The sequence below is a fragment of the Cebus imitator genome, unplaced genomic scaffold (genome assembly GCF_001604975.1).
Source record: "Cebus imitator isolate Cc_AM_T3 unplaced genomic scaffold, Cebus_imitator-1.0 Scaffold537, whole genome shotgun sequence".
NCBI classification, from domain to species: Eukaryota; Metazoa; Chordata; class Mammalia; order Primates; family Cebidae; genus Cebus; species Cebus imitator.
The window spans coordinates 1,088,798-1,104,108 of record NW_016107852.1 but is presented as its reverse complement, the minus strand read 5'-3'; the positions used below and the strand labels follow the sequence as shown (position 1 = coordinate 1,104,108).

Genomic DNA, 15,311 nt, shown 5'->3' with positions numbered 1-15,311 from the left:
ATCTTAGGGATCAAATGTCCTTAATATATGACATTTGTAACACTGAACTGGATATTTTAAGACTGATCTAATCAGGCAAGAAAAAGAAATAAAGGGTATTCAGATAGGAAAGGAGGAAGTCAAATTGTCTCTATTTGCAGACGACATGATTGTATATTTAGAAGACCCCATCATCTCAGCCCAAAATCTCCTGAAACTGATAAGCAACTTCAGCAAAGTCTCAGGATACAAAATCAATGTGTAAAAATCACAAGCATTCCTATACACCAATAACAGACTTAACGAGAGCCACATCAAGAATGAATTGCCATTCACAATTGCTACAAAGAGAATAAAATACCTGGGAATACAACTAACAAAGGATGTAAAGGACCTCTTCAAGGAGAACTACAAACCACTGCTCAATGAAATAAGAGAGGACACAAGCAGATGGAGAAACATTCCATGTTCATGGTTAGGAAGAATCAATATCATGAAAATGGCCATACTGCCCAAAGTAATTTACAGATTCAATGCTATCCCCATCAAGCTACCAATGGCCTTCTGCACAGAACTGGAAAAAACCACCTTAAACTTCATATGGAACCAAAAGAGAGCCCGCATAGCGAAGTCAATTCTAAGCAAAAAAAACAAAGCAGGAGGCATCACACTACTGGACTTCAAACTATACTACAAGGCTACAGTAATCAAAACAGCATGGTACTGGTACCAAAACAGAGATATAGACCAATGGAACATAACAGAGGCCTTGGAGGCAACACCACACATCTACAACCATCCAATCTTTGATAAACCTGACAAAAACAAGCAATGGGGAAAGGAGTCCCTGTTTAATGGTGTTGGGAAAACTGGCTAGCCATGTGCAGAAAGCAGAAACTGGACCCCTTCCCAACACTTTACACTAAAATTAACTCCAGATGGATTAAAGACTTAAACGTAAGACCTAACACCATAAAAACCCTAGAAGAAAACCTAGTCAAAACCATTCAGGACATAGGCATAGGCAAGGACTTCATGACCAAAACACCAAAAGCATTGGCAACAAATGCCAAAATAGAAAAATGGGATCTAATCAAACTCCACAGCTTCTGCACAGCAAAAGAAACAGTCATTAGAGTGAATCAGCAACCAACAGAATGGGAAAAAATGTTTGCGATTTACCCATCTGACAAAGGGCTGATATCCAGAATCTACAAAGAACTAAAACAGATTTACAAGAAAAAACCAAACAGGCCCATTCAATAGTGGGCAAAGGACATGAACAGACACTTTACAAAAGAAGACATACATGAGGCCAACGAACATGAAAAAATGCTCATCATCACTGGTCATTAGAGAAATGCAAATAAAAACTATATTGAGATACCACCTCACGCCCGTTAGAATGGCGATCATTAAAAAGTCTGGAGACAACAGATGCTGGAGAGGATGTGGAGAAATAGGTACAGTTTTACACTGTTGGTGGGAGTGTAAGTTAGTTCAACCATTGTGGAAGACAGTGTGGCAATTCCTCAAGGACCTACAAATAGAAATTCCATTTGACCCAGCAATCTCATTACTGGGTATATATCCAAATGATTATAAATCGTTCTACTATAAGGACACATGCACACAAATGTTCATTGCAGCACTGTTTACAATAGCAAAGACCTGGAACCAACCCAAATGCCCATTGATGATAGACTGGACAGGGAAAATGTGGCACATATACACTATGGAATACTAATGTTTTTAATACTCAAAAACGATGAGTTTGTGTCCTTTGTAGGGACAAGGATGAACCTGGAAACTATCATTCTCAGCAAACTGACACCAGAACAGAAAATCAAACACCACATGTTCTCACTCATAGATGGGTATTGAACAATGAGAACACATGGACACAGGGAGGGGAGCATCACACACTGGAGTCTGTTGGGGAGAAACAGGGGAGGGAAAGCGAGGGGTGGGGAGTTGGGGAGAGATAGCATGGGGAGAAATGCCAGATATAGGTGATGAGGAGGAAGGCAGCACATCACACTGCCATGTGTGTACCTATGCAACAACTTGCGTGTTCTTCACATGTACCCCAAAACCTAAAATGCAATTTAAAAAAATTGAAGGAAAAAAAGACTGATCTGGACTTGCTGATTTCAAAAATTAGTTGCAATATTGGGATGGGAAAGATTTTAAAGGTAATCTGACTTTTGGGACTAATAACTTTAGAACAAATGTCCCTAGAAACAAAAGCCTCAGCACTTTGGGAGGCCGAGGTGGTCAGATTGATTGAGCCCAGGAGTTCAAGACCACTCTGGGCAATATGGTGAAACCCTGTCTCAAGAAAATATACAAAAATTAGCCAGGTGTGGTGGCACACACCTGTAGTCCCAACTACTAGGGAGGCTGAGGTAGGACCATCACTTGAGCTCAAGAGGTCAAGGCTACAGTGAGCCATGATTGCACAACTGCACTCCAGCCTGGGCAACAGAGCAAGACTCTGTCTCCAAAAAAAAAGAAAGAAAAAAGGAAAAAACAAAAGCCCCAGTGCCTCTCCAATAACTCTTGGATCCTACTGAGCCCTTCTAGGTGGACTTACTGCATTTTGGTTGGGTTTACCTGGAAGCAGACCTAAGATAAAGATGTTAAGACATGTGGATGATTTGGGAAGCAGCATTGAGGGGGTGGGTGATTAAGACAGGGAATATAGAAACACTAATAGCATTTACCACTGTGGGCAACTCAACTGAGGACTCATGTGGAATAAGCCTGAGGATTGCTTCTCTGAAGATTGAAATGTCTATCAGCTGACTAACTCCTGCCCCATTTGGTTGAGGGTTGCCTTGGGTTAAATCCCTGATACTCCTATGGTGGTTCCAGGGCTCTGGGGAAAGGCTTGAGACAGAAAAGCAGAGTGTAGGACTGCTGGGAGTGGGACTTGTCAGGCTGCTTGTAACTGTCCACTACAGCAAAGCTGAAATCAGAGGTGGCCGAAGTGTGTGACTCAGGGCTGCATCTGTCAAGGAACATCTTTCCAGTGAAACTCTAACAACAGGACATCCAATGACATATGACTTCTAGTGCAATTTTATATAAAGTGGTTTTCTTTTTATTAATGAAACATTTCATTGCATTAAGGGTAGAAATAAACATGTCAAGAACTGCATGAAATGAACCAACTGTATAACTACATGAAGAGCATTCTGGTCAGTATTCTTGTTAACAGGCACAAGCAATTTACTCTAGTGATAATGCCCAGAGGGGCCAATGATGCGGACTACCTTTTGCAGGACTCATATCTTGAGCGATTTAAATGAAAAATTAGCCTCCCTTAAGTAAAAACCCCAATAGGGGTTACTGGTGTAGTGCTTGTTCCACTTGACCATTAGTGATCTTTCTAGAACATGAGGAAATAAGTCTAGTTGGAAAAGCCTGGAGCTAAAAGTGGCAAAGCCCATTTCCTGTCCTGTGCTCAACTCCTAATTTTCCCTGAGAGAAGTGAGTTAAGCACTCTGTCTTGGTTTTTTCCTCTCCAAGTTGAGGATCATGGTACCAGAAGCTTGCATTCTGTGATCATGACAGTGCTTACAATCCCAAAGCCTTTGGGGGTCTTTCTAGGATAACGGCCACGAGAGAATGAACATGAGAAATAATTTATTTTCAACTTTAAAACCGAATAGGTGCATTCATTCCTCTTAATCTGTAATTTTGACTGTAGTTTGTAGGTCCGTCTCAGACTTTTCAGAAGGATAGTATCAAATGTGATTTATACCAAGTAACTCTTAAGAATCATGACACAGGCCAAGCACTGTGGCTCACGCCTATAATCCCAGCACTTTGGGAGGCCACGGTGGTTGGATCACGAGGTCAGGATATTGAGACAATCCTGGCCAACATGGTGAAACCCTGTCTCTACTAAAAATACAAAAATTAGCTGGGTGTGGTGGCATGTGCCTATTGTCCTAGCTACTTGGGAGGCTGAGGCAGGAGAATCGCTTGAACCTGGGAGTGGAGGTTTTAGTGAGCTGAGATTGTGCCACTGCACTCCAGCCTGGCGACAGGGCAAGACTCTGTCTCAAAAAAAAAAGCATCATGACACAAGTATGGAAGTAATATGTTTTTGGTCTCCCTGCCAGTGTGTGACTTAGTCTAAATGTGTTTATCATTAACTGTTATCATTTACAGTATTTAAAATATCCTCCTCATAGATGATTATATCCTGATAATAGGACTGAACCAATAAGTATGCACTAGCTTGTCAATTTTATTACTATGGATAAGTACATGCATAAATAAGACATGCCCAATTATCTAGTTAAATACTGATAAATTCTAAACATCTAGATATTTAGCCTTATTGAAGACCAAATATTTTTGTTAGTTTTTTACATTTTGGTGAGTTGGAGTATCTAAAGGTTCTAACTTGATTCTTTAGAAAAGCTAAGTTTGATGAACTGCCTCTTCAAAAGGGGAAATATATCACATGTTGCTTTAGTGTAGAAAAAGGAAACATTGTCAGTAAAGTGATTTATTACCTCAATACAGAGATTAAAAAGCTATGGAAATAAAATCTATATTTTTCATTTGCTTACATTGAAATCCAATTTTAAACAAAAAGAAATCCCTTTGAATGGCTCAGTTGTTAAGAAATTCAATAAGCACTTTGTCAGCTAAACGAAGGCTTCTCAATTGAAAATAAATGGTGAACTTAGAGAATCAGAGAAAATGCCCTTAAATATGCTTCAATTCTGAACACTGTGACATATGATGGCTCCTGATCCCCTGACTTAAGTTATGCTGAAACCAAGAAGTCCTTTGAAAAGTGGTAGCTCTGCTTCTGGTCCCAACACACCTTTCTTTAAAGTACTTTGTGCGGTATTTTAAACATCCATCATTCTGTCAGCAAAATGATTGTCACAGGAAGTGTAGGGCACATGTTTCTGTATTCGGTGAGTGACAGTGAGCTACAAAGCACTGGAAGGAACTGAATCTGAGGAAATAACTTGTAAAAAGAATTTCAAAAGTACCAAGAAGAAAGCTTTTCCAGAAGAAATGTCTCTTGAGTCTAATCAGACTCTCTGAAACTTATGTGTAACTTAGGCTGCAGATAGATGGATTTCCCATATTCATAATTTTACAAATAATCACTCAAAAGTAGATTAATTAATACAGTATCATATTTGGCAAGGGTGACTCAGGAAGAAAAATCAGTTACTCATTACATTCTCTCAGAAGCATCTTTTCACATCACAATCATTTTGACTAAAAAAATAACAACTATCCACAAGCATCATAACTAGCATTTAGTTCTACTATACATGAAATATCTGTACTTATCCTCACCAACATTATTTATGCATTCTCTTCATTCACAAAAGTACATGTTAAAAATCCTTAGGAGCTTGTCACTATCAACTCACTGGTATCACCCCACCCAACCCCTTTCCCATTTGATTCTACCCAGTATTTTATTGTAGTTGGAAGACTGAGTTTTCCTGGAGGAATTATGAAATGAAGATTAGCATAAAATGTAACATGTAATGTTTTAGAAATCAGATGCATTTGAATGATATATTGGCTACCATTTTACCCTGGGTCCCGAACTCTTAATTGACTTCTGTTTTGCAAGTGAAATGGAGGAATACAACATAAAATGGTATATATGGATTTTGAGCACAAAGTTTGGTGAATGAAGCACACTGAATAAAGTTAGACCAAGTAGCATTAACATGTGATGCAGAGACATTTTATCCACAACAGTGGTCACAAAATTCTGGAGCTAACAGCAACCAACAACAAAAGAATTACTATACAAGGGCTTATTAAATACTTGCTAGACACATAAAAAAACAATTTCAGAGCCCACATGATTTTATAAAGCTTAATGTTGAGCCATGTCAGCCTGCTCTTTAACCTCTGGCCAGAATGTTCCTATCACTTGCCAGCGCTGTGTCTTTTCCATCCTTTCAACAGGCAACAAGCCTGCAAGGAGGTGGAGGGTTTCCCCTTGCCATGGTCCAGGTCAGGACAGCTCACACGGTTCCTTCACCAAGCACAGGCGATGTTTACGTTCGAATGAGGGGTGCTCTTTCATCTGCTGTTCCCTGAGACACAGAAGAGAGAAGAAAGGAAGTTAGGTGTTTCATGTCAGAAACTTCTCCCCAGTGTGAGAAGTTTGGGTGAGGAGTGGGGACATGGAAGGAGGAGAGACCTATAAGAAGGTGGCTCATCCCACTCACCTCCCTTCTTGGGCTGCTTCTTGTTAAGATTCAGCCCCAACCTTTTCAGGAGGTTCTCTGACCACTCCCACTCTCAAATACCAGAACAGTGTGCTTCTCTGTGTTGATCTGGATTATAAAACTTATCAGACTCTATTGAATTTGCTTTCTTACTGGTTTGAAACCTAATAGGGAATAGTGTCTCAGAGACAGTAGTGCTCAATAATTGCTTGCTTGTTGAATATATGAGGAAGGTTAATTGGAGGAGCAGTAATCAACATTTCCATGAGGTTTCATTTGTGCCTAAGACAATTTCAGTGACTGCACAAAGTCAGACTGGAAGATCCACACATAGAAATGGCAAAATAGTTTGCCTCACAGCTAATTCAGGCTGAAGTGACTGGCATGGGATAAGAGAAATAATGGAAGAATATGGAAGTCAGGGAAATCCAGCTAATTTTACTCAGATGGTTTCACCTATTTATTTTCTACTTCACATTTGCCTTGGACACTTAGTTGAGGAAACTGGAGGAAAAAAAGGCTGTGTTGCAAAAAAAAAGGAAGCTGCAGAAAATTTAAGCAGGGCTTCTACAGAAAAGGCTTATGGGAGGTTTTCAGATTCTACAGAAAAGGCTTATGGGAGGTTTTCAGGCTGCTGGTCACTTGGAGAGACCAACCCAACCCTTTATCCTAGCCTGCCAGGAAAGTAACTATGCCCACATTCCACTGTATTTGTTAATACAGTGGAACCTAAATCATAGGTATCTTTGGATACATCAGGGATTCTTTCTAAGCAGGGTCCTGGCTGCCTTGCTCTAAAATTTTGGAACTGTTTTATCATATGTAATAATAATTAAACCTTTACTGAGCTCTTACTATATGCTAACACTGGGCCAAGTCCTTTATGTCTACTATATCATCCAATCCTCATGAAAAACTCCTAAGGGAGGCTTTTATTATCCCATTTTACAGATGAAGAAAAACTGAAGCACAGTTTCCCGGGTCATATAGCTGTTAAGTGGCAGAACTGGGATTTGGACTTAGGCAGTCTGACACCAAAGATCAGATGCGTAACTTACATATTCTTCCTTTTCTTTCAGGTTATTGTTTTCAAAGACATAAAGTTAACTCTCAGGGTATACATCCAAAAAGATTCTATTCCCCAAATACTAGATGGTATATTCTATCCCTCCACCTTCTTTGACACACTTCCTTTGCTTCCCATTTGGTCGAACAGTAAAATAACCATGAAATCACTATGCACAGTATAAAATCCCAGAATTCATCCTAATAAGCCAGCTGACAGCCCTCCAATGAAGTACAGCTGAATTCCTCAAGTAAAGTTATCAAATAAGGAAGAAGTTCCTTCAGCCAGTTCTCACCTCATCCATGGATCCCTGTCCTTTGCACGCAAGCCAGGTAAAGACCAAACCAAAGAACACACCCAGTGCCATGATGATGTAGGGTATGTTGGTGATAATCAAAGTAGTGTTGATCACAGACTTCAGTCGACTCGCAGTCTCTTTATCAATGAGAACACTCTGGAGAGGCAAGAAAATAGTATTTCCTTGATACTATTTAAACATCCAGTGTGTAACCTTTTTTGCTGTATCTTTCCTTCAAATCATTTAATACAAATTGGGAACTTCCTCCTGTTAGCAAGCCAAATATACTGAAAATCCATTTATAAGTCAGATTAATCAGAAGGGGCATTTGTTCATTAATATCTTGTCTCTGAAGACATTTTTTTACTCTTAAAATAGATTGGAAAAAGGAGGTAAAATGTGTTCAGAAATATTGAGACAGTATCATCTTTTGTTTTATATCAGGTAATGCCAATTCATCCTTAAAAATCCAGCTCAGTATCACTTCCTTCCAAAAGTTTTTGCTGGCCACCTCAGACCTAGTCAAAGGCCTCTTCCCTGAGTTTCCATCTCACTCTACCTTCATCATTGTCCTTACTCATTGTCCTTGCACTCTACATTTTAACTCTGTTTGTCTCACAATGACTGTGAGGTCCCTAAAGGCAAGACCTAACCTCAGTCACCTCCACACTGGGTATAGAACCCAGCACACAGTAGGTGTTTGATTAATCCTGGCTGATTAAATGAATAAATAAATGAAACACTGCAAAAATGGTATATGGAAAATATAATTTCTTTCTTGGTTACATACATAGTAATCAGGACCACAGCCCTCTATAGAAAGTGCTCAGTGAAGTTGTGGGCTAACCAGAATTCCAGAGACTGTTGATAAGTAGAAAATGTGCTAGAATAACACTTAGTGTATGCAGAGCAGAGGAATTACCACCTAGTGCAATGAACGTGGTATCTGAAGAGCTCAATTCCATAGAAATTATGAGCAACAATTCTGGCCTAGTTTAGGCTTACTTTGCATTGGAGGCCTGGCATGGTTGCACACGCCTGGAATCCCAGCACTTTGGGAGGACAAGGCAGGTGGATTGCTTGAGCTCAAGAGTTTGAGACCAGCCTGAGCAATGTGGTGAAAACACCTCTCTACAAAAAAGACAAAAATTAATGGGCTGGACATGGTGGCTCATGCCTGTAATCCCAGCACTTTGGGAGGCCGAGGCGGGCAGATCACCTGAGGTTGGGAGTTCGAGACCAGCCAGGTCAACATGGTGAAACCCCATCTCGCTAAAAATACAAAAATCAGCCAGGTATGGTGGCAGGCGCCTGTAGTCCCAGCTACTGGAGAGGCTGAGGCATGAGAATCACTTGAACCTGGGAGGCAGATGTTGCTGTGTGCCAAGATTGGGCCACTGCACTCGAGCCTGGGTGAGAGAGCGAGATTCCATCTCAGAAAAAAAAATTAGCCAGGCATGGTAGCACACAGCTATCATTCCAGCTACTTGGAAGGCAGAGGTGGGAGGACCACCTGAGCCCAGGAAGTTGAGGCTGCAGTGAGCCGAAATTGCACCACTATAAAGGGTGACAGAGTGAGACCCTGTCTCAAAAAATAAAAAATAAAAAAATAAAAAGAAAGGATTTTTTTTTCACTGAACTGAGTCAATGGGCTGGGTTCTACAACAGTTTTTTTCAATAGAGCACCATTTCTGTGTAGGCCTGATAAACAAGGGGACCATTACCACATGTGACAAGCAGAGTAGAACCAAGTAAAAGTGATCCCCAGAACAGTATGAGAACCATTGGTTGTATTAGGTGGCTGGTAGACCAATGTGTGTCAGACATGAATATGGATGTGGGTCCTTGGGCATCCTGTTAAAATGCAGGCTCTGATTCAGTAGACTGGTTATTTCTGGTAATTGGCTAAGGCTCCCAGCGTTCCCACCTCAGTAAAAAGGTGGTGCGGCAATAGTCTCCAAGGTCACTTTCAGGTCTAATCTTTTATTTTTCTAGAGAAGAGAATAATCAAGCTCTTCCTAGGAGGCAGCAAAAATACAAGGTTCCACTCCACACACCTGGACTTTTAGTCTTTCACAAAAAAGCAAGGCAAAAGTTGGGAGTGGAGGGACTTCAAATATGCCACTACTGAACAGAAGTTGGCAGGAAAGGGCCCTTCTGCATTTTCAAAAAGACCTACTTTCGTGCCCCTGCCCGCAAACAGGAACAGGGATGATCCAGGAGCAATTGCAAAGAGGTCCTATAAATTGGTAAACACTGCCTGAATTTTTCCTATAAAACAATAAAAACCTCATCTTAGAACTGTAGTCACGAACCTTTAAAAGTTTGTAAATGGGCCGGGCGCGGTGGCTCAAGCCTGTAATCCCAGCACTTTGGGAGGCCGAGGCGGGTGGATCACAAGGTCAAGAGATCGAGACCATCCTGGTCAACATGGTGAAACCCCATCTCTACTAAAACTACAAAAAATTAGCTGGGCATGGTGGCGCGTGCCTGTAATCCCAGCTACTCAGGAGGCTGAGGCAGGAGAATTGCCTGAACCCAGGAGGCGGAGGTTGCGGTGAGCCGAGATCGCGCCATTGCACTCCAGCCTGGGTAACAAGAGCGAAACTCTGTCTCAAAAAAAAAAAAAAAGTTTGTAAATGTGAATACCAATATAATGCCAAATAAAATTGTATCTATAGTATGATTTCAACTATGCGATATCAAGACCAGAAAAATATCAGGAGTTGACATCTGAAGATCACATCTGAAGATGTCAACTGCACCTGCCTCTGAGAAAGAGGGACTCATCAATAATTTACTTTATAAATCAATTTTTAAAAAAAATTTCTAAGAGTTCTATAAAGAGCACATATTTTATAAAATGTAAAACATTAGATTACCTTTTAAAGTTGTTATTGGAAAAGACTGTACAACACATTGAGTAAAATAAAATAAATTAAAAACAGTATTATCAGGCTGACACAGATTTTGTGAATAGTGATTTTAGTTTTTCTTTTTCTTGTTAGTCTCTGTTATTCAATATTCTACAAATAGCAAGTATTTTTAGGAAACAGGAAAATATTAAAAACTAGAAGTCTGCCAATCAAGAATTTATTGAAGAAAAAAACCTGCATTTTTTTTTTCCTCAACTGGGTGGAAGCAGGAGAAACTGAGGAGATATAACTACAGTAAACGTGATATGTGATTCAGAAAAGAATTCATCACAGGTGTGTTAAGCCAGCATGGCTGCAAAGAAGGAGGAGACAAAGGTCTAGCAGGCATCTATCTGAGTGTGAACTATTATCCTGCTTCAACATGTCTGCCAATGGCTCATTTACCTCTGTTTTTGTTTCTTACCTGAGCAACTACCCAGAAGGGAGTTTTGCCCAAATAGTGTTCTTGAGAAGGAGAATTTCTTTCATCATTTCTCCAAATCAACTCTCAGACACAGGCAGATTCATGTGAACATTTAAGTGAAATTTTCTGAGGAATAACAGGTTTTAAAAATCTTTTGCCCTTCTGTCATATCTTAACTTATGCATAACTACAATAGTAGACATCATAACGGATGTTTTCTGAGTCTGAAAACACCCATGGCTCCCTCCATCTCAGGACTTACCTCATTGAGGTACATCACCGGGAAAACCATGGTTCTAATGTCTCCTGTTTCACTACAAAGACAAAGGATGAGATTTCAGAGACATCCTCATCACGATGGTACACTTTCCTGGACACATGTGTCAATATGAAGATTCCAGTATATTTATTTCTTAAATTACCCAGAATTTACTGATTTCTTACAGAGTGTTCTGTAACTAGGCCACTGAAGTACTGTCCTTGCAACAACAGCCAACTGAGCACACACCATGTGCAAGCTCTGTGCTGGGTGTTTTCGGGATATTGTCTCACTCAATTCCTACAGTAGTCAGGTTTACAGACAAGAAAATTATGACTCAGAAAGGCTACATAATTTGCCTAAGATCACCACAGGTAAGTGGTGGAGCCAGAAATGTAATTCTACTTGGATTCTAAGGTTCTAGCTCTTAACTACTAAATTATACTGCCTAAGAAATACATATACAGATGACAAAATGCATTTTGGTAAACCACATCTACTTCTTAGAAAGTGCCATGACACCTGGTATTAAATCTGGCAAATTCAGTGGGGGAGACAAGCCAAGTTTGATAGAGAAATAGATAAATATATTATGCATAGTTTTGCATCCTGTTTATTTCATTCAACATTATCATAATTTTCTCATATCTAAAAAATTTTCATTGAAAAGTCTGAGCAGGAGATTATACTTTGGAATCCAAATTAAGTTGCATGGGGAGGTGAGGCTAGACTCAAGAGACTTTAACTATACAAATGAGAGCTATGGCTGGCCCCAAGTGGGAGCAGCAGGAAGAGAGAGAGAGGAAGAGGAAGAGGAAGAGACTGTCTCAAGTCTCTGAGTGATATAGTTTGGATACTCATTCCCCAAATCTCAGGGTGAAATGCAATCCCCAGTGTTGCAGGTGGGGCTTGGTGGGCAGTGATTTGATCATGGGGGTCGATTTCTCAAGAATGGTTTAGCACCATTCCCTTGATGCTGTCCTGTGATAGTGCGTTCTCATGAGATCTGGTATTTTAAAGTGTGTGGAACCTCCTCTCTTCTCTCTCTTGCTCCTGCTCACCCCATGTGATGTGCCTGCTCCTGCTTCACCTTTTGTCAAGAGTAAAAACTCCCTGAGGCAACCCTAGAAACTGAGCAGATGCCAGCACCATGCTTCCTGTACAGCCTACAGAACTGTGAGACAGTTTAATCTCTTTATAAATTAACTAGTCTCAGATATTTCTTTATAGCAATACAAGAACAGCCTAATACACCAAGATAGTCAAGGTGAGTGAGGGAAAGGCTTAGTGGAGTGAATAAAAGTTGACTAGATAGTAAGGCTGTGTGGTCTCTAGCAAGTTACCTAAATGCTCTGCTTCTGTTTCCTCATCTGTAAAATGCAGATAATACAAGGTTATACGTGAATCTATATAAGGTGCTGAGAACAATACCTGATCCATGGGAAGCACTCTCTAAGTGTGTGATTAAATAAAACAAGTAAATTCCAAGACCAAGGCACCCATGAAAATGCTGATCATGCCCCATCCCTGAAGGGCAGGGGCGAGCAGACTCAGATGAAGCAGGCTGTACTACTCCTGACATCAACCCAATCAGAAGGGCAATGGAGAAAAACTGCTGTTCCTTCACAGAAAGAAGCAGAACTTACACAAAGTCATCTGATTTTTTGACATAAATGTTGATTTGGAACCTCTTGGCTGCTTTTAGGATTATTCCAGTCAACTGCAAAGCAGAGAAGTGAAAAGAAAACATTAGGATTTCTTAAACTGCAAACAATTTTTTCAATAGAGCACCATTTCTGTGTAGGCCTGATAAACAAGGCCATCATTACCATATGTGACAAACAGAGCAGAACCAAGTAAAAGTGATCCCCAGAACAGCATGAGAACCATTGGTTGTATTAGGTGGCTGGTAGACCAATGTGTCTCAGACATGAATATGGATGTGGGTCCTTGGGCATCCTGTTAAAATGCAGGCTCTGATTCTGTAGACTGGTTATTTCTAACAAGCTCCAAGGATACTGCCGCTCTGAATAGCACAGCCCTAGAAGGACTCCAACAGGAAGGAGACCCAAAAGATACCCTGTCAGGTTTGGATTTCCAGGCAGTTGTCCATTTGAGCTAAGAAGAGGGTGGTGGTCACTGCCAGAAAGTGGCATCCAAGTATAGGGCCCACCTAACACCACCGTGGGGCACAGCTGCAGCATTTGTCTTCCTTATGGCAGCTCCATCTCTGCACTAAGGTTATGAGACTGCACTCATCCCTTGGTGACAAGCACTGCTAACAGTCTGGCTGATCCAAGGGGACTGATCAGTTGATGGTTAAGAGAGAAAAGGGAGAAAACCACACACAATGTTACTCACCAGAGCATGAGATCACTGGTTCCTCAGATATAAATGCAATGTATGTAGCTAAGAGTGTGAAGTTCCCATAAAATACTGTGCTAAAAGAATGTTCTTGCTTTTTCTTACTAGTCCATAATGTTCAAATTCCAAAAATGAAGATACGGTTAGCATGGTTTTTGTTTTTCTCCTTTATGAATACAGGATTAAATGTGTATTATATATATACACACATATATGTATGTATTTCTCCTCTATGTATATCTTGATACCTTTACAATTAGTAATATAATAAACTCTCAAATAACCTGTAGAAAGAAGTTTGCCAAAAGTGACTGAGGTTAATATATGTATTCATATTTCAACCAAAATATTCCTGGCAGTGAGGAAGCAAAGGGACATCTTTAACCTTACTGATCTGTGTCCCAAAGGGAGAAATAAATATATGTTGAGGTCCAAGGCTAGCAACAGAAGATTGACCGGGTTACATGGGTCCAATCTCAGTAGTTTCCGGTAACTGAGTTTTCACTGTTGCTTTTTGTTAAAGGCAGCTTTGCTCGTATTTCCGCTATTTCATCCACAGAATTCAGCCTTCTAATTACAGGGCTATGGAAGCATATGAAAGTAAGGACATTTTTAAAGAGTGCTCAGGACTACACTGGCGAACACTGTGTAGACAGAATAAAACATATGCTCTTTCACGAGGAGGAAGTATGTACTCACAGGATTGATATCCACAAATGTCTCATGGTCTTCCTTATTTGGGTGCATGCCTTCTATGGCAGAAACAAACCTCTCATCTGCTTGGTAAAAGTGTGGGAAAGACATAATGATGGGTGCACCTGCATTTGAAGGAAAATAGAAATGAATGATGCTGTTCTTAAAATCTAAGATGCATATAAAAGTTCCTGGCCACAGCCTGGATCCTAAAGCAAAACAAAAAAGCTACATATAAGTTAACTTGGGAAGGCTAAAACATCATTCTGTACCTCCTGCTTCAGGATTTATACTTCATTTTCTGACATCTCATTTACCCCAATATTTTTTATTCCACATTATATAAAGCTAAATTATTTATTCTTCAACAAACATTTACTAAACTTAAAGAATAAGTGCTCCATATACATTACTTTAATTAATGCTCCCAACAGCCCAAGGAAGTTAGAACTATTAGCCTCTCTTTGCATTTGAAGAAAATGAGGTTCACAGAAGTTACCATATTTACCCAGGGACAGCTAGCCATCAGGTTATGAAGGCAGAATACTAAGTGACTGAGAAGTATTGCACCTCAAAGCATTAGTTTCAACTACAATTCTCTATCAGTGAGTGGACTGGTTTTTTGTCTTTCTTTTTTTGTTAATTAAAAAACAAATTGTCATGGTTTTATTTTGTTTTTTTACCAAAGATAGGCACGATCTCGGCTCACTGCAACCTCTGCGTCCCAGGTTCAAGTGATTCTCCTGCCTCAGCCTCCCAAGTAGCTGGAACTACTGACACAAGCCACCATACCCGGGTCATTTTTTTGTATCTTTAGTAGAGACAGGGTTTCACCATTTTGGTCAGGCTGGTCTTGAACTCCTGACCTCAAGTGATCTGCCTGCCTTCACCTCCCAAAGTGCTGAGATTACAGGCTTGAGCCACCACGCCTGGCCATATATAATTTTTTTTTTAAATTTTTTTTAAAGGGAAGGGAGGCCGGCGCACTGGCCGGCCGGGTAAGAGGGGCAGTCCATATATAAATTTTTTAAGAGTCAGCCTGGTTGTGCTATACACCCTGCCTCTAACCAGATCACA

At 40.3% G+C, this 15,311-nt stretch overlaps 1 protein-coding gene across 1 annotated transcript in view; it reads right to left on the bottom strand.

The window, feature by feature from the left end:
• Nucleotides 1–3,062: 3,062 nt before the first annotated feature.
• Nucleotides 3,063–15,311, bottom strand: part of SCARB2 (scavenger receptor class B member 2) — a 56,310-nt gene continuing 44,061 nt past the window's right edge. The window contains exons 8-12 of the mRNA XM_017514788.2: nucleotides 14,241–14,359; nucleotides 12,824–12,897; nucleotides 11,181–11,232; nucleotides 7,577–7,735; nucleotides 3,063–6,080 (exon numbers count right to left, since the gene is read on the bottom strand). Of these exons, the coding sequence (XP_017370277.1) occupies nucleotides 6,042–6,080; nucleotides 7,577–7,735; nucleotides 11,181–11,232; nucleotides 12,824–12,897; nucleotides 14,241–14,359 (443 nt within the window). The 3' untranslated portion in view covers nucleotides 3,063–6,041. The remainder of the gene's footprint in view (nucleotides 6,081–7,576; nucleotides 7,736–11,180; nucleotides 11,233–12,823; nucleotides 12,898–14,240; nucleotides 14,360–15,311) is intronic.